Source organism: Parus major, chromosome 4 (genome assembly GCF_001522545.3).
Source record: "Parus major isolate Abel chromosome 4, Parus_major1.1, whole genome shotgun sequence".
NCBI classification, from domain to species: Eukaryota; Metazoa; Chordata; class Aves; order Passeriformes; family Paridae; genus Parus; species Parus major.
Genome location: NC_031771.1, coordinates 21,686,640 through 21,707,681, shown reverse-complemented (window position 1 = coordinate 21,707,681; position 21,042 = coordinate 21,686,640). Strand labels below are relative to the sequence as shown.

The 21,042-nt window shown below is 35.9% G+C and overlaps 1 protein-coding gene across 2 annotated transcripts in view; it reads right to left on the bottom strand.

The window, feature by feature from the left end:
• Window positions 1-21,042, bottom strand: part of GSTCD (glutathione S-transferase C-terminal domain containing) — a 49,094-nt gene that overhangs the window by 20,299 nt on the left and 7,753 nt on the right. For both annotated transcript variants that reach the window (XM_015625418.2, XM_015625416.3), the window contains exons 4-5: window positions 19,260-19,514; window positions 18,459-18,552 (exon numbers count right to left, since the gene is read on the bottom strand). In XM_015625418.2, coding sequence (XP_015480904.1) covers window positions 18,459-18,552; window positions 19,260-19,514 — 349 coding nt within the window. The remainder of the gene's footprint in view (window positions 1-18,458; window positions 18,553-19,259; window positions 19,515-21,042) is intronic.

Below are 21,042 nucleotides of genomic sequence, written 5' to 3'. Positions count from 1 at the left end.
AGCTTGTTTTATAATATGCCTGTTTGAAGCAGAAGCAAACATATCCTGAAGGCCACAGAGTGTATTTTTATGAATAAAAGCAATCAGCAGTCACATTTATCCACACAGTTCATATGTAGGTGGTTGGGGGTTTTTTTGTTGGTTTTTTTTTTCTACCCTGACTAGATGTTTATCAAAACATATTCTGGAACTATGAGGTTTGGAAACACCCCACATGCCATTACTAGTTGGTAAAAGGGCATGTAATGTTTACTTTTTAAGAGGTAACAGGCACATACACCAACTCTGCAGTTAACACATTTCCAAAATCAGCAATCTCTTTTAAATGAAGAAAATTGCTATTAAGTTATCTGGGCATAGTTGGAATGTCTATTTACTATTTCCTACCAGAGCACTGCATTAATTTAGTTCATCCCAACAATTAGATTTTCAGGAAAGCTTTGTTTTTAAAATAACCTCTGAGAAGCTTGGTACTAACAAATGGCTTAATAAAGGCCAACATTTTTTGCCTGGAGCCTCCTTACAGCTGAGAACACATGGCTACTCTGCACTTGGCAGCTCAGAAGGCATCAGTCTCCATCTGCAAAGACCAGACTTCAAACACTTGCATCTTCCTGAGAAGCCTCAGAGAATGAGCAGCGTTCCTAAAGTTACTCATTTGCACATATTGTAAAAATGGCCTTAGCATTCACTGGGTTGGGGGAAAACAAACAAACAAAACCTCCTAAACATTACAAATGAAACCTATAAACTACTGCTGTGGAGAATGTACAGCATACACTTTGAATCAAAAGGTAAGGACAGAAAAGAAAATCCCAGAGGCCATATTATATAAAGTTTTTTATGATGAAATGTGATGATGCTTTAGCTACAGTCAAGGGAGTAGGAGAAGAGAATGCTACAATGCGTGATTTGAAATATATTAGGCAATAATCAAAAGGACAGGAAAGACAACTGCACTCCACAAGAGCATTTTATAGGGATTTTTTTAAATAGGAGTCCGTCCTGATGTTACTAGCCAACCTGCTCTTTATTAAGGCAAGCTGTGCAAAATAGTTTTATCACTTCAGGCACAAAACCCTCCTGCATCTCACATACACTATCTTGGTGTAGTCTAAAAAGGTCAGACAGCTATGAAAACTGACCCTTGAACTTGGCCTGCTTTCTTTTTTTTTTTTTTTGCATGAAAGTATTTTAAGCAAGAAAAGAGTAAGGCACCTTTAAAAACCATAAAGGCATACAGACACTAGTAAAAAGAAATCAAAATTAATGTTGAGGTCCTCCAGAATGTAACTATGTTTTACTTCAAAAAGATTTGTTGTTTGGTTTTTCCCAATTGCTTACCTTCAAAACATTTCTTCTAAATATTCAGCAAAAAACAAATTAGAAAACAAATACCTAACACAATGGTAACACACGAATCTACTATTTATACTATTTTTAAAATATTTTGTACTAGATTATGAAACCTCTATATGTACTTAGATTAATGAGTGCTATCCACACTATTATGTATTTGCTAGCCATGCTCTTCCAAGTTTTTCACATTATAATACTGCCAGCAGCAATCTTCAGAAAAATTATGTGCCAGCACCTTTCCCAAAACATTAGATTAGTTCCCAAGTTCTCAGCTCCTACACATTTGAGCTAATTAACAATGTCTGTTCACCCTTCTTCTCATTCTGAAGCCTTTGAGATTCATACTTTCGAGCTATTTTTCTAGAATCCCAAAGATTAGGAAATCGTTTTGTTTTAAAATGTCATGACAGAATTATGGGCAGGAAAAAAAAGATCCTGAAATCACCCTTGTTTCACTTATTTGCACATGTATTCATACACTGCCTCACTTCCACTCTTCTTTCTTCACCTTTCTGCATTACCTTCACTCCTTTTAGGGTCAAGACTCCACCAAGTCAGCTATTTTGCCTGTATCTTATGCTCCTTAGGTGCCCAAACCCACCTATCACGGCAAAGTGTTTAAGATGCAAGGAAGAAAGCACAGCAATACAAAATTTAAAAAGTGAAAGATGATAAAACATTTGGAGAAGAATAAAGGAAAGGGAAAAGCAGCCTCTGCTGTACTAAATGTAGGAAAAAGTCTCTAACCCCAGAAGGAGTGCTGTTCTACCTACGCACAGTATTACACCAAATGTCAGCAACATCCATGTTTGGGAGGTAGGGGTTGCTCACTGTCTGCAAAATATCTTCAAATGAAGATGTCACTGCCTGACAAGGAAACCAGAATCAAATGTTTTGTTTACATCTCACAAGCCTCATGAACTGATTAACAGCTACTGCCTTGCTGAGAAAGGGGGATTGAAGTCAGTTCTCACCGGGGACTAAGAGTGCTTGTCCTTGTAAAAACAGGAGAGCTCCTTCCCCAGCAGGAACCAGAGGCAGCTGCTGCTGAGGTCAGAGCAAGGGCCAGAAGCCCCTGCCATTCACACTCAGCTGGCCAGCAGCAGCTCGCCTGCAGGGGACCAGCTCTCAGCAGTTAAGAGGCAGTAGGAACAGAGATTTCCCTTTCTAAGCTCCTTTTGCCGAATTGTTTATAACTGATTGTTAAGGAAAAAGTAAGGACTGAATTACCTCTGTACAGGAAGTTGTGAATTGCAAAGAATTAAAGCAAAGACCAAAAGACCCCTTCTGATATATTATATACACACCAACTCATTGATTCCCATCACTGAAATTACGAAAAAAAATTACATATTAGCTATATTAATAATTTGGATGGTTCCTGTCTTTGATTTGCTTATCAATAAGAGTGAGAGAGCCTGAAATAATACACCAAAACCCAAAAAAGCTGCTTGGAAGAAATGCTTCATTTGGCCCTTATGTGTCAAGCAATTGGACAACTGGCTGCAGAACAAACAGCAGGACTTTCAGGTTAACTTTACACATTATGCCTGTTTACTTTACAAAGATGAATGGCTGAAGGAATTCTTCCAGAACATCCTGAAGAAAAGGAATTTCATCCTTGAAATTTCACCTTGAATTTCAGTCATTATCAAAATTAAATCCCATGCTGCAAAGATTTGATGACTGACATTTCAATATGCAAATAACATCATTTCACAATGGCTGTATCTAACTTCCAAAGGCATCTGAGTTGCACATAGAAAGACCAAGGTTACACATTTATCCATGCTCTAAATTTCATCTGCTCTACATACTGCAATTACCATAGCACTTATAGCTTGATCCTGTATAAATCTGGAGTTTATGAAAATTTTAAGAAATTCAATCAAATTTGCTGTATGAAATGAGTGTCTTTGGTATTCATGTGGTTTATGTTAGCTAAAAGGGCTGAAAAAACATTCAAGAGTTCAGAGGAAATATAGGACTTACAGAACTCCATCATAAGGTTTTAACTCAGTAATAGTAACCTCTTGACCACTCAACTTTTTCCTTTCATTTCTTTTTTCTCTAATTAACTCTTTAAGCAAAGTTGGGGCAGAGGGGAATCAAAATGAACTGCAGTTTAGATAGCAAACAATTATTTTCTTTGAATACATAGCTCAGTAGGATGGTTTCTATACAATTTAAGTGAGTCACCAGCTTTGGATAAGTGCTCTTTTAATCTCTGAACATCAGTATCTGCTTGTGCCAGGTTACCACTGTAAATGCTGATGATCAACATTAAAGTTTGTTTAACCTCCATAGCTGCATTGGAATAAATAAACTTTTGCCATTAGTAGTTCATATGACAGATTTGAGCAAAGCAAACAAACAAAACCACCACTAACAAAACATTTCAATCAGCACTTTTCTTTCCACAGTCTTTTCCCTCCAGTGCTTTCTCGGGCTATGAAGGCACAATGCCAGGAGTTGCTGAGATGGCAGTCCCTCAGCCATATTTAAGAGCCTGTTACAGAATCCCTGCTGGGCAGCTTTGTAGGTAGCACACCACAGCCAACTACAGTCACTAGATTGTCTTTAACATGTCTGTGGTGCTCTTAGTAACCAGTTTGGGTTGAAACCAACATGTATCTCAGCATTCTCACTTGGAGAAGCTCTGTAACTACCTAGAAAGAACCAGACCACTTGTTAATCAAGACTGGCATTTTTTCATTATTAGAGAAAAAAACCCCAGGCTTTGTAACAAATGTTATCCCAAAGACAACCAGTCCATTGGTACTCCCACCACCTTTAAAGTTGTAACAGATATTTATCCACACTAACAGAATCAGGGCATTTTGCAGAATGCTTCTGTTCCAAGTGCTCCTTTTCATTGCTGTCAGTAATCCAAACCACCCATTCAAATCCTGCCAAGTTAGGTTAAGCACAAATTTACTATAATCAGCACAAACAAATTATGGTGCAGTGGAAGACAAACCAATTAAATAAACAGAATAAATATCCACTCCTTTCCTTTTAATACATAAAAATATGGGTGTGGTCATCTGGATCACATTACACGCAATAATCACCCATTACCAGCTAATACTACTTTATTGCACACTTTACATCAGAAAAGATTGTGAAATTAAAGAATCCTGCCATGAACAGGAATTCTTCACAAGTCAAAAACATGCAACATGGAGACAGTAACATTTTACATCAAGTTTAGAAGATGAAAATTAAATAAAATTTCAGTGTTTTAATGTATTTCTAAAGTACTACACACTAAAAAAAAGGGCAAATGACTTTCAAATAACACAGAACTATCAGCTTATGCTACATAACACATCACAAATACATTCCCAGAAGGTTTTCAGAGCATGTATTATAAAATACAAGTTAAGAAACAAGTTGATTATATCAATTCAAAAGCTGCCTATCATGGAATTTTATTTTTTTTTTTAAATTCTGGCTAATCCAATGTAAGGTAACCTCAGAAACACTGATAAAATCCAGTTGTGTACACAATTCTCCACTACTCACGTACATGCTTGACAAAAGGACAGAAGAGGGTGTTCTGTTACTATAAGGAATAAAAGTACCCAAGCTTGAAAATACTGCCACAGGTTAACTCATTTTCCTGAAATCCAAAGCAGAGGCAAAAGTGGGTTTCCAAGACAACAAATACATGAAATTGGCACTTGTTGACCAATCAATTGTTCTAATAGTAAAAGGCTGCTTTTTCTTGTGTCTTAAGCAGCTTTGTGCCAGGTGGCCTTTTGTATTATTCTTACATAGTTTATGAAAGCAAATAAGCAAGAAAACCCATAAATCCCTTCAACCATCTTTGAATTAAATCCACCTGGATTTAAATGGGGAAAAAAAAGTTAATGAAACTGTGGGCACCAGCCCAGTACTGCACTCCAGTTCCCCAGGCCTCGCAAGTCGGAGCATTTAGGACACAAAGTCATGACTTCATTTGGCCCTTCCAGAGGGAGCAACTCGGAGCAGCCAGCTGCAGACAAGGAGCAGCACTTTCTGCATTACACATCACTTCTGCTTACTCTACAAACTACCAGCATACTTAAGGCCACCTAACTAAACAGAATGGTCATCCATAAACTTATCTCCCGCACAAAAATTCTCTACTAATTAGTTTAGACGAGAAAATGTACAACGGTATCCTCTTCCTCTTCATGTCCTCATTTTGTTACTTTATGATACGTGAATAAAATTAGACAGTTTTGAGGGGATGGAGAGAGACAGAAAACTGTGCAGCATGAAACAAAGTCAATTAAAACAGCTTTCTGAATTTCTGTAAAATGAAGCCAACAGAAATGAAAAATTATGAACTCTTTTCCAAGAGAAATTAATCAGCTCTGTCAACTAAACAAAGACTCAGACTAAAGAAATATCCGCCTTCAGAAACTTAAAAAGGAAAATATATCTCCCACTAACTGCCAGAAGGCATGTTCATGAAACATCTGCCTTAATGAAAAAATACACAATTAAACATGGACTTATAAACCTAAGATATTCAAACAATGATTTGTAGCATGTTGTGCAGCAAATGGGCTTTGACACAAAGTTTATGTGCCACTATAACGTCAAAGGAGCCAAAAGCTGGAAAACAAACAAAAAAAAACCCAGCACAAAAAGTCATTGCAGCTATGTTTTTTTGGATAAGACCTCTGGAGGCCCTACTGCCCTTCTAGTGCAAATCTCAGAACTCTTTCCTTCACCATCATCAAATGTGGATAAAGAGTTGTGGTATTAGAGGTCATACAGACACGTTTACTCTGTCATCATCTTTTAATGCTGATGCAGAAATTGATCTAATAGGTCACCGAGTATCTGCTGCTACAGACCCTGCCATCACCTAATAAATTGTAAGGGGGGATGTCTAGCACTGAAACAAATGAATAGTTTGTAGACTTTACAGCAGTGCCTGTCAAAGAAATGCCTCAGTAGTGCATCTGCTAGGCAGTGCCTCAGCTAGCAGCTCTTATAAAATCTGTTCTAAAATATATAAGCACACATTTCTGATAAATGGCTATAGGAACACTTCACAACATTTATAAATGAGGATATGCTAAAATTACTACATAAGGAGGAAAATAAAACCTCTGTACTGCATATACTGTCTGGTATATTTGAACAAATTTGGCCTGTCACATGTATACACACAAACTGGGCTTAAGCAAATGCATAAAAAGCTCAGACAGCAACAGAGTCGCCTTCTTCAGAGCAGGGTTAATAGCTTGCTTGTTCTGTAACCCTACTGTCCTAAGTCTTCCTATTAACAAGCTCTACATGAAGAATCTACAAGATTCCTACTTCATCCCATTCTACATACAGTGTACATGCTGACAGCCAACATTCTTTCTCTGGACTTAGAACTGCGCACAGAATTGGAAGGAAAGATCCCAGTAACACTGGTCTCAAGGAAATCAAAGCTCCCCTAAGTAGGTGAAAGGAACTGAGAAACACAGGGATCCTTCACCTCCCTTTGAGAGCAGGGCACATCCACACTCCTGTTGGGAGCTCTGAGACAGATGTTATGCAGATGCTTGAGCTCTTATTTACCCAGAGAGCAAAGGAAGCATTTGGAGAAGAGTAAGGTAATGGGATATGGATGTTGCATGCAAATTCTCCTCAAACCAAAGGCACAAAACCATTCTGACAGTAAATGACACAGCACAGCACAAAGACTAACCCACAGTGAACAGGGTCATCAGTCAAACCAGTAGCGTTATACAAATAAAATCCTTAAAATGGGTGTTTCTGCTTTAAGAGTGGGATTACTTTGAGGCAATTTGCTGAGATTATTTTACTTAGATTAAACTGCTTCTGGTGTAAACCAAACTGAGAAGACCCAAAGCCAGAACAAGCATATCTATACTAAAAATTATATTGCAATTACATGGAAAAGTGTTTATTACAATGGGAGAAAAAAAGACTATATGGGACTACAAAAGTATCCTTAACTGAGTATTCACTAATTTTAAAAGGTATTTTTCATTCAAAAAACCATGAAAACCTGAGCTGCAAAATAGTAATCACAACCCCCATTGTGTACCTGCATGATGGGAAATATTGGGAGAAAAATGCAAGATAGTCTACAGGCACTGAAATTTGAGGATGGAAGAGATTCAATGGTTTTCCATCCAATTCCCCCCTTAAGTACAAAGGAATGCAAGACCCTTTGATAAATCAAAGTCTGTAAAGCCCATTTCTTCTCTTGTACTGCAGCTTTATACAAAAATATAATAACAAAATATGCTTCTAATTTTACTCATGCAGCAGCCACTGGATGTCTTACAAATGGACAACAGACCACATTCTATCAGATTTGATTTCTCCATAAAGCTGTTTTGAATTAATAACTAAAATACTATATTGCTATGGGTTTTCTTTAATTAATTATTACTGAAAATACTTCAGAAAAATTAGTCGAGCACTGTGCTCTGTCCCTCTCTGACACACAACAAAATTAAGTGAAATATAAAATTCATGCAGTAGGGAGCACTCACCTATGTACCATATTTGTGATACAAAACTGAAAGAAATAACTATTCTTAATGCTTATTTCTTCAGCACTGTGTATACTGCACAGCAGCCAATCTGAGTCACCTTAATGAACAACATAAAATTAAAAAGCTGTGATTCTACTGAAGCTCTTATTGCTCAGTTTTTGTATGACCTCAGCAGGGCTATTTCAACTCTGAAACAAAGTACACATATGGTCACAGTGAGGAAGAGTAAGCTCTACTAGCCACTGCAAAAGTTAAATTTACTAAATAAAAACAAAGTCAAAAGGAATTTTCCCAATATATGTTTAGCTAGGTTAAGAAACAGGTGGTTTTTAAGCAACTATTTCCATATTTATTGAAATTATCAAAAGCTTATTCAAAAAAAGCTCTACATTCATAAAGAGTCTTGAACTAGATTATGAGATACTACCGGATTATTCAAGATTCATTTATCCTTGCAGGACTTTCAGGAAAATATGTACCACAAAATCTGCTCACATTTCCCACAGCACAATCACGAACAAGCATGTCCACCTAAACCTTCAGGCTTAGAATGTGACACAAACACAGGCAAAGTACAATCTACAAGCAACTGCAATGTTTTGCAGAAAGTTACTCCTGTCATTTCCAGTCCCACTGCTTGTCATTGCAACAACCTTATCAACCTTATCTTTATATAAAATTTCTGACCTTGGGGCTCAAAAAGGAGTTCAACACTGATAATCTCTGCCATATGTTCTACTTGCTCCCTACAAGTGAAAATCAGCTGTGACTATGATCTTCATGCCACAGTTAAAAGCATACAGAGGTGCAAAATGCATGTACTAACCACAAAAAAAAATTAAAAGCTAGGGAACTGGGGGACACAAACACAGAAAGAACAAACTAACCTTTGTTCACAAAACAACTAAGATCCAAAAAGTCAAGAAAGCTTGACTGAAGGTATGATTTATTCTCTGCATTATGTCTTACCTAACATCATCCAAATAAGTTACAGAGAGCTTATAATGCCAATATACATCAAGGGAGATCACAAGTGGGCCAAAGCATCCGGTAACACGCACAGGCAGAGGAATGGCAAATACGTGCTGCAGATAAGATGGAAAATAATCCATCTGGCAGACGTTTTGAGTAGCATAGAACAGAGGATTAAAAAGTGTTCTGTCTCAGTTCAGGTTGGGTTTTTTGGGGGTTTGTTTTGTTTTCAGAAAAGCAGATTATTTTAATGAAGAAATCATTTCCAGTCTTTCGAAAATGATGAGAGCATACTGAAGAAATAATGCTTCAGAAAAAGTGTACAGTAGCAGACTGTGCTCAAAAAAAATACATTATAGAACACAGGGACACTAATGATTTTGAAAGATGGCTACATATCCTTTTATGTTGACTTTCATAATCATATTCCTCAACATCCAGCATTTAGCACACATAGAAAAGCTATACTTTATGGGAAAAAACCAAATTAACTACAAGAATAAATTCAAAAACTGTTCAAGAGTAACATCCTTTCTTAACCCTTGATTTTAAAAGTTACATAGAAAAAAAAAACCCTCCTGGTTACATGACTTTTCACATTACTTGCTTCCAGTTTTGTATTTCCATTACAAGGTAAATGAAGCACATCCATAAACCTAAATATTTTAAAGGACGTCATAAATATCCTACAATAAAATTTTATAATATACTTGTGTCCTACTACTACTAAAACAAAAATGAAGGTTCCTCGCATGACAAAGCAATGATTCAACATCACTCTGGGAACTCAAATAACACTTCTAATTCCACCTCCCCCGGCTCAACTTTTTTTAAGAAACATTTACCTTTCTCTGAGACAGCTTTTATTTAGCCACCATGGTCTCTTACTGCACTGTTGTTAAGCCAAGCCAGGTTTCAGGTGTCCTTTCAGGACTAGCACAGCATTATCCAGGTACAAGTTCCAAACTGTGTACTAATTTATCACAGTTACAGCAGCATGCCAATGTCTAATCCAGATCAGACTTCTATTGCAAAGAAACCTGACGATGAGACCATTGCTTCTTGTGAATCTGAGGGGCTACAGGAATACAAACAACAGGAAAGTCCCTGGTCTTTGAACTCTCCAGACCAATAGATGACTAGTACGATAAGAAAGCTCGAACTTAGATTTGTAGCATCATATGCCAGTAATTCTGCCTGTTACTGTTGAAAAGGTTTAAAGAATATAAGTAAATAAATAAAAAGTAAATAAGTAAAAAAAGCCCAAATCATCAAATTAAAATACTACAAATACTAGAAATTTATCCACATTAATGTTGAATTTGTCATTAAAGTCCACAAAATTTACCTTGTGCAGAAAGTCTGATAACCTGCCTCATTTTTTCAAAATTAGTTACTACTTCTAAACAAAGATTAAACTACATCCTTTTCCCCTATGAGAGGAAAAATGAGCTACAAACATCAAATCCCTAGTTACATTGTTGAAACATGCATTTTGAGATCAGACAACATATATACACCTAGCTTCTGTTGACAATAAAGAAACACAAGATTTATATAGACAGATACATCAAATCTCAAGCAAAATATACCCATTACTATCATAAGACACAATAGAAATATGAGGCATGATTCAAGATATTATATTTATAAATTGACTTATTTCTTGCACAAAACTAGCAAATATTGTGCAAGTAAAAGCACTGTGTGGTTTGCGAAAGACACTGGTTAATTAAATCTCCCTGAACTTGTACCAAAACGCATGACCCCATCCAGGATGCAACATCAAATTCTAGCTTATGGCAGTCCTTATGCAGTGAAATGCACCAATATTTCTCCCTGTCTCAAGTGATGAAGGACAGGGAAAGAAAAGTAGTTTCCATATGCAGCCTTGAACATTATGTATCCAGCCTAGAACTATTTACAACCTGATGTGATGTTCAGTGCAGCCTTAAAGGTATCAGGTACAAAGTTTAGGACAGCAAGGAGTGCTTGTATAAAACAACAAAGTTTAAGAGTCCATTTCTACTTTTGTCCAGCATATTCTGGTATCTAACAAACAAAATTTTGCAGAAAATATGCGATGCAACCAAGAGCCAAGGTAAAAACTTTGTCCAGTTGAGCTTCATGAAAGCACTCAGAACAGTTTATACTGCTAAGAAGTATCTTAAACTTTGAGGTGGGGAGGATGTTCTTTTATTTCTTATTTCTTGTCACTAAAAACACAAGAACACATGGAAGATCTGCAAGCAGGACATTCAAGAGCATTTAAGCAGATTCACCAATCAGATACATCAGAAAATTCCAGGGAAAGTGTGCTGATGGAATCACTGCATGAATGATACCTCACCTGGTCTACTCACACTACTTACATGAGCCATTTAAACACCAACACTAAGACCAACAACTCCATGACAGACCTGCAAAACTTTTAAAGCACAAGCTGAAATACAAGCACCATATCTCTCTCCATTATCTCTGGATGCTTAGATCAATATTCCACACTAGGAGGGGACAAATTTTATTGCTTCAGATTAGGTTTGACTCATTTTAATATTGAGATTATTCTCCAATTCTTCTACACTTCGAAAATGATTCTACAAACAGATGAACTTCCTACTTGCCTTTGCTCTTTGATACTTTAAAGCTTCTAAAGGATATGAACTCCTTTTGATACTGCAATGGTAAGATGCCAGAAATTTGACATGAGACGTGAGCCAAAAATTAACTTTTCAGAAGCATTTCCAAACCATCTGGAGAAGAAGCAAAATAATTAATACCACCTTCAATAAAACACTAAACATGCAGTAGCCTGGCCTTTCCTTTGTGTAATTAAAAGTTTTGAAAGCCTCAAACTACTCAGAACAGATTATGAATTGTTCAAAATAATTTTACCTTTTTTTTTAAACACTATTATTAGGTTTGGGGTTTTTTTACTTAAACACAGCAGTACTGATTCCTTGAAATTGCTGATTAGAACTTTAAATGAACAACTGTGCATACAAACTCACCTTCAGGAAAAGCCAAAATGAATGTAAAACTGTATCCAAATCAAGTAATGCATTCATGGTTCTTTACACAAATATCCAAAACCAATGAAAGGGCAGATGAAAGTCATAAGAAACTCCCAGAGACAGAAAAACTCCTCCTTAACTCACACATTGTCACAGCTGATTTATGGTTTATGGTTATGAGGTACAAATTCTGTACCTCAACTCTGCAACATATCAAGACTAGGGGAGAGAAGAAGGTATCCACAGCCCCTCACACACTGCTCACCTTTGAGCACAAACATTATGTTCAAAGGTACGTCTTATGTGCATGAGCCCATTGTACTGCTGGGATGAAATATCCTGTGATTCATCAACTCCTTACAAAATGTCAGTGAGGAGCTCCCAGAAATTCACTTAAGCTGCACAAAACTTGACAATACCTTGGTAATGATTCTGATGTTACAATGAGGCAGCTCTATACTTGCAATGTATAAAATCCTGACACTGGAAAATAAGTTGTTCAAAACATGTTTGCCTACATTTTGGAAACTGTTTAGTTTAATAAGCACAAAACAAACCTCCATTTTATTTATTATGATAATTTATGAATGCACATAAAATCTGGGCTGTCACAGACTCTGGAAGCTACCAGTAGCCTTAGAAATAACTACTCAAGGATATTAAATACTAAGTAGAAGAGATGAATTGAGTTTCAGTGATCAGGTAAAATCAAAACTGCAAATTAAGAACACAGCTTGAGTTATTTATTCACATATAATCTACAAATAATCTAATGGGTTCTCCAAAGATCATTAAAAAAAAAATAAAATTGAATCATCTATGAAGTATTTCAACTTCCAGCAAGCCCTACTTTCCCCCCAAAGAAACAACAAATAATGGTTTTAAAGGACTTAGCCCCAGAACAAAATATGAGTGTCAATAAACTTGAGTGAGAACATCATAAAAATTATTTTGATGTGTTTGCACTATTTTGTTACTAAGAAAGAGAAGGTGACTCACTTGGGCTCAGTTTCATTTGCTTTCTAGGTTGTAGTCCTCTCTGTGCATAAGCACAGACTATACATTCCTTCTCATACTTAGTGAATCTGCTATATGTTTATACAGCCTCAGCAATTATTGCTTTCAGGTGTACTCCAACACAATGAATGTGTCAACTGTTAAATTATCAACTCTAATTCAAAGAGGGGAAAAAAATGTTTTAAATCACTTTTTACAACAGGTGGTCCCAAATTTTGGGACTAGAGATTACTGAGTTGAAAACTGCCCCATAAAAAGCATCTTTTTCTAGGATGACACCCTAGTCCAGGGCACAGCTTCATCCATCCAGGTACAGCTCCATATCCAAAGAGACTGTGCTGCCCTCCTGTGGTCCGTGAAGATTTTAAGCCCCAGAAGTCACACAAAGAGCCGAGAAAAACTCTGATTCTGCTCTTCAAAGACAGATTGCATAGCTAAACATTATACTTCGAAGAAAGCAAAAAAGCTGAAGTGCTGTTCCAGGGGTATCAAAGGTCCCCTGATGCCTCTGCCTGAAAGGACTGCTCAGGTTTTGTAAAGGAAACACAGGACAACCATGTTAAAACTCAGCTGTCCCTCAATCACAATGTGTAGAAAACTGCAACATGCCACAGTTTGCAAAAATACTGCAAAGACAGGTAAAAAACTGTAAGTTTAAAGCCTTCTGTTGATTATTACCTTACAGGGGTAAGTGAATTATGAATCCCCACACTTCGGGACATGACAAATGGGTGACACAAAAGAGCTAAAGGACACAAGCTGTACACCCTATCATTGATGTAACTGCGATATAAGTCTAACAACAAAACTTACAGAACAATCTTCAAATAAGCAGTGAAGACATTTTACAGCAAGGAGTATCAGAATACTGAAGCAGATCAAATATCCCTTTTAAAGTCAAGACTCATGCTACAGAAAATAAATTTAAATTTTACAGTAACTGGAAATACTAAGACATTAGCATATTGTGAGAAAAGTTTATGAAAAGAAATGTTAACAACAATTTAACATTTTATCCAACAGTATATCTAGACTATTTGGAGATAGAAAAGCGTTAACTCCTCCTCTTCCTCCTAAATCTTTCTAATTAATACAAATATGATAAATATGTCATCACTGCCTTCTCTATGAAGTGACACACTGTAGCACAGCATCACTCCTAAATACACTATTGATCATTAAAGGATATTAATTTCTATATTTCTATTCCCCAAAAATACCTCTGATAATGATTTTGAGCCATATTCAAAATAAAATGTCTTTTTGAATCATATTAATCATCTGGATATTTGTTGGACATTGTTCCAAACCATAACTGCTAGAATTAATTCCTTCACTCCTCAATAGTAATCTTCCACAAAAAATGACCTGCACCTCCATGCTGTGGAGTACTTAGTACAAACAGAACCTCTAAACCTCTGGTTTAAGAGATGAATATGTAACTTTGGGGCTCTCTATCCCATGAATAAGGAACATAGAAATATAAAAGGGAAAAGGAAACTAGTAAACTCTACTACAATGATATGAAGAGTAAAAGAAAGACCAAATAGTTTAAATTAAACGAAGGGCAGAGTTACTTAGAAGGTTACTTAACATTTATTAAAGATTTCTGATTAAGAGATGAAAAATTTGCTTAACAACCTTGTTAAAGAATATCTGCTAGGCACCTATGACTTAATGTTTTTGGGGTTTATGCCCTTTCACATGTCTAAGCACTTCAACAAAAAAAAGAGAAAAAACAACTCATAGTCTAATGAATAGAACTATTTTTTCTATCTAGGGCAAATCACACTCAAATTCTACACAAGTCAGTTGAGGCCAATGACTGTCAAGTGCAGACATTTTGTCACAGTTCATTGTGGATTAATCAAGAACATGCTTCAACCATCAGAACCAAGACGACTGTGAATTTACAAAAACAAATCATTATGAATTGCCTTCAGTGCTCAAGCCATAAATTTGTAAAACATTTCAACTGGCATACTGTGGTATTTAATTTTAATTCTTTAGTATATTCAGTAAACAAACACAAACCACAACAGGACTAAAAAAAGCGTGCACTGAACTTTATGTACAGTACTCTACAAAACAAATCTTTCCAAACCTTAATAAACTCTCCATTAACAAGGACATGTGAACTGTAAAAATCATACCTCCAGGAATTAGACCTCATCAAAATTTTGTTGTAGGGGATATTCAATATGGAGCATTAAGGCATCAGTAATTCTCTGAGAGCTTACACTTACTCCACAAAGCGAGGCACTGAAACAAAGGTGACACTTTCCAGTATCACTATCAGCCATATGAAAGTCCATCAATCACACCCATCACAACAGGATTTCACAGAGCAGGCCAAACACCAAGGAGAATGTGTCCTCACTGAATCAAAATGCAGCTGTCAGAACTTCGTACCATTTTCTTTAGTATGATTTTTAATAAGATACACTAGCAACTCTTGTTTTTTCTTTGCAGATTTTGAATATTTCAGAGGCTGTAGGCATGTCATTTAGATCAAAACATCACTTAAGAAAATGTGACAGACTCCAAGCAAACATAAATATACTGAACTTGTATTCCTTGTGATGCATATGCATTGATTTCATGAGGCATGGAAACCAGCTATGTTTACAAAGAGTATTCATTTTAGCAAATCATTGTGCCTAAAAATCATTACTACAAACTGATTTAACTTTAACATATAATAGCTTTGACTCCTGTCTCCAAATAGGCATTATAAAAACATAAAATAATTAATTCCCTTCCCTGGTTTTGCTTGGTAACCCAAGACAAACACAAAATAAAAAGGAAGGAAGGAAGGGAGAGCACAATAACAGTGGGAACAGCCTACATTGTCATCCATGAGTTACCTGGTTCAGTGACATGCCTATGTTGTTATTTACAGTTAAACTTGAAGAATTTTCTTTGTCTAAAAATTAGTAATCGCTTTCAAACTTCCCTGAAAATTGTCCTCAGGCCAACTATGCAATGTTATATCCCTGAACAGTCAAAAGATCCTAAGAAGTCACATATGAAATACAAAGTTTTGGAAGAATGCCCTTTTTAAGGTAAGCCAGTAAAAGAATATATACCAATGCTGCCTATATTAGAAAAATGAGCATTTTTGCTCTTTGTTACTGAAATTATTTACTTCCCAAGCATGTATCAAGAATAGGAGGCAACCTGGTTGTATTGCCATCACAGGTTTTCCAGATATTGAACTGCAAAATATAATGCACACATAAATGTGGTTTAAATTTATTTAAATGAGTACAGCAAAACTGTAACTTTAAGGAGAAATTAATGAGAAGCAGCTTCAGTTGAGTTTCCCTTGGATTGTTACACCCATGTGGCTTGCAGGCAAAGAGCTCTCTGATATGGAAAAATCAGCTGAGGAAGAAGGATGAGTTCCTGCTTCAAGATGCCCGAGACACTGAAATAGGCTAAAACACTATTAAAAAGAATCTTCAAAGTCCTTCAAAAAGCTCTGACAGGCTTGAAAGGGAAATAGAGAACTTAAAAGTGTTTCTTTCAACTCTTTTTGTTTTACAGAATAAATGATTGTCTGGATTTAATTTTAAAAATACAGTTGCTTTTAACATTTAAAGTAAAATACACAATTTTGCATCTTTTGATTAGCAAAATTTTTCATCAAATGTCAGATTCCCTAAACCATCTTTGATTTTTAAGCATAATGTATTCTTAACTCGAAAAGCATTTTTCAAGTCAAAATATTCAAAAGGTAATACCAATATAAAAAGCAGAACAAAATAAGAGAGACCTGGCCTCACAAAAAAATTCCAGAAACAACCTGGATATATTGACTAAAATCTGACAATTTCAAATCAAATAACTCTGCATTTAATACATCATTTATTCCACAATTATAATATTATTCAGTTCTATGAGCAATTACAAACAACTTTAACATGGACACAAAGTCACAAACTTTTATATTGGTTAGAAGATAATTGCATCATTAAGTGCTGTTCCTTTCATTAAAACTAATGTTTATGATGAGGGTTAGAATTTTCAAAATTTTCTTCTTTCTCTGTTGAGAGGCCACACTACATTAAAGTATCTTTTATTTAATATCAGTTCTGGAAGCTGAAGCTAACACTGATCCTTCAGGATTGTTGTTTGGTAGCCACCAAGACTTTCATCAAAACATCAGTTAATTCCACAGAACTGGAACACTATGCTCTATATTATTGTTCTAGCACGTGTTATTCAAAGGTACTTAAGTTTCAAAGATATTTCTAAATTATGAATGTAAACATTGTTTTACTCGGTAAGTAAATACTGTCTCATGCATATTGACATCATATTGAAATGATGTTTCATTCCAGATGAAACACCACAAATAAAGCACTTCTTTCAAGTTCTTTTACTTCCTGCTTAACAAGAATTTCAACTCGCAAGAAAAGTAGTAAGCATTTGCAAGACTGTAGGTCAGTTACCTCTCATTCTTGAATTTCACAGTTGAATTCAAAAAGCTAGTAAGTTAAAAAGCTGTTTTAAAGGAAAAAAAAAAATCCTTGTTTTAAAAAATCTATTTTTCTGTTTCACAGTGAAAACAATGTCTGATAAAAAAATGTGACAGTACCAAAGCCTTCTATCTCCATATATCCTCAGAGTAATAAAGCAGCAATAAGGGTTATCACCATCCAACCCCACATTCACACACTTTCCCCCTCCCTTTAATGTGCTTTGGAAGAACCTAAAGGAAGCACCTCTAATCAAATCCAGCCAAACTGGTCTTAATATCCACAAAGCCTTTGCAGCAAGTAGGAAATGAACCTGAAGACTATGAATCCATTCACACACAGGAACAGGAACACAAGCAATGACTCCATGATTGACCGAAGTTCCAAAAAGGAATAAAATCCCTTTTCTAATGCTGCCTAATAAAACCACCTAATAAAACCAGAGAAGATGTTGCATTTCTTTGCTGGTCACAAATTAAATATAATCTCCTCTTTTCCAAACCTCACATATAATCAGCAGCAGCACAGTACTTCCATTCAACAGTCTTATTTCAACAAGCTCCTCTTTCCAACATTTTCAGCCTCTGCCTTGCTAGGGGAAAAATGAAAACACTTCCTATGATGACATACATCAGTACAGGGAAATAATCCCATGATAGATCTCATTTTTCTTCTGTCTGACATTGTGACCAGCTACACTTTCATATTCTGACCTGCCATCCTCTTTTTACTATCTGTACATACTAACAACCACAGTAACTTTATTCCTATGCAAGGTATCTATGGATGCCTTTACTTCTATGGAAAACTCAACAAAGCCTGAGCTTGGTTAGGATTTTTGGATTATGTCAACTGCTGACTGAAATTAAGGCCAATCTTTTGCCCCCAATTTATCCATCAGCTGTTGATGACCTGAGGGAAATTACATCATCATGTGTCACAAACAGACTGGATTTTACTACAGATTTTAAATTGTTTACCTGTCTCAGCTCTGAAGCATACTGCAAACTGGCATATTTTCTTATGAAATAGTTAAGTAGCTTCACCAGAAGAATATCCTGTTAAATACACACAGACATACAAGTCCTCACCTTCCCCAGGACTGACTGCAGATGGAAGACTGGTCCAGTCTAGGGTCCAGCTGGGGCACGGATGAGGAGAAAACTTTGCTTCAATTCCATTTTCCTACATGAAAGGAGGGAAAAAATAAATTAAGACCCTTTACCCACCTAAGATGGTATTAAAATTCTCACTAAATTTAATGGCATCAGATCAAACTGCAACACAGTCCAAGCAAAGCTGAACAGGCAGATGACTACACTATACAACATTCAAATTATGTATGTCTCTCATTCTCACAAAAAAGCCCTGCTAATTTTTTTTTTGACAGGAAATGCTGTCAGCTTCTATGCAAAAAATATTGGATTATGGTACATAATGGACAGTTTTCTTTAACAAAACTCATTAGGGTTCCCAGATATTCAAAGCTTTAATCAAACAGCAAAAAAAAAAACAAACAAACAAAAAAAAAAACCCCAAATGAAAAAGTTGGATAATGAAGCCAAACATAAAAGTAACAGTTTTTTGTCATTCTTTATATAAATATCTTTTAAAGAGAAATACAATATTGCAATTCAAACAAAAAGTTACTTTGATTATTCAGAATTATTGATAGGGCTCCAGCAGTCCTATCTTCACGCAATTCCTGAATCAATCAAATATCAGAAGAGAAGAAAAAAACAGAATAACTTCTAAGTCAATGCATATCAGATTTAAGACAAACAAAAGGTATGAAACTGTTCAAGACTGTCAGAATTAGGTTGTACAATTCTAATAAATTCTACCTACTCAAAATCAAGCAAATACATCTATAAAAATAACCCATTAATCACCATTAACTTAGTCATGGTTGGCCTTGGACCACCTATAAAATGACTTTCTTCATTATCCTCTTCCAACTCATCAGGAACTGAAGCAGAATTCTGTAGCTGCTCCCCAGGAGCAGACATCAGCTCTGGAAGCTGGAGAAGCTCCATGTTGCATTTGCCAGCAGCTTTCTTTACTCCAGGTACCTCTTGAACTCTTCGATACCAACTGGATATCAGTGGCAAGTTTACCAGATTTTTGCCTTGTTTTTTGCTGGAAACCTGTAATAATAAAATAAGAAGGTTAGAGGCTACAGTAAATTTCTTGCTACAAGCCACCAAAAGGTATGAACTACAGGAGTGAGCTCAGCTCTATGCTGAGCACATGCACTCACAGCATGATGGCAATAACAAAAATCAGCTGGTTCAGAGCTCCAGGTGGAATTGCCAGTTGGCCATTTAGACTTTATCTGTAATTCCCATTTGCTAAATAGGATGAAAAGGTTCACATGAGCAATTTTAATCATAATTTCAGTCAGTAACAGGAAAACTCCATATAAATAATACTCTTAAATATTTCCAATTTCCTAACAAATATTTGCTATTTCCTAACACAGGAATGATTAGTTTTGGTTGGTTGTTAGACAAAAAAAGTAAACCCAATGCAGTAATTTGCAATGAATACTGAACTCTAAGCATGACATTATGGTACCTGAATGGTCTTCCCCACAAGTACCCCTTAAAAGCTCATCCACCAACAGCTGTTTTCCTGGGAACTACAAGCCTGAAATACCTTAGACTATGTGGTAAAAGGCATACACTACCCCTGGTCTTTACTCTAGTCTTTGCATTACATCTGTGGTTTTGGTTTTTTTTTGATTAGTACTGAATATTTTTTTAATCATGTATTACTTTTTAGAATCTTAAGTTCATATTTTTATACAATAATGGTAACTTGTATACTTCTTCTCTGAACTAAGTGTATGTGATTATGAGTTAAGGTGGCCTCCAACAGAAACCAGTATTTTAAGTGTAAAAAATAAAATGAAAACATTTATTAAGTAAGAATATACTGCACATATTAAAAAAAATATACCCAAATCACTTTTTAAGATGAAGCCTAGCTACTTTTTAAAAGGATGCATTTCATGAAATTAAATAACTTTTGTTTAGATTTCCAAATGTTCTAAGACAATGGAGATAGTCCTCTTGCAGGAGAGGTTGTGAAATATCTTTAGAGACACTCAAAATATGACTGGACACAGTCCTGGCCAACTGGCACTAGCTGACCCTGCTCTGAGCAGGGTGGTTAGACAAGATGAGCTCCAGATGTGACTTCCAACCTCAATTATTCCAACTGCAACTATTCTGTGAGCAGTTGTGAATATCCTGTGAATGCTGTGCCTGCTTTAAATAGAAAATTAAAAATCATGATTACAGGAATAGGCAGAAAAAGCCATGCAAAACCAACATTCTTCCCCGGATCTGTCCACAGTGCAGAAATAGAAATTGGGAAAGAACACTTTTGACATAAAATTTCCACCAGCTCTCCTGCATGCTGTGTTTATAATATACTTTGGGTAATCACAAGTAATTAACAATAGCTGAAGGAGCAAAAGAAGGATGAACTGTGTAACTTTACCATCTAATTTAATATCCTAATAGTAACACAGGCAAAAACACATTAATTCAGTTAAGGAAGAAGTCTTTTGGAAAGCAATTCTAAGAGGCACTGTTACATTTGTTATCAAGTGTTCTAAATTGTATTTTAAAAAGTGAATAGTGTTTTTTTCTCAGATGAGGAACTGAG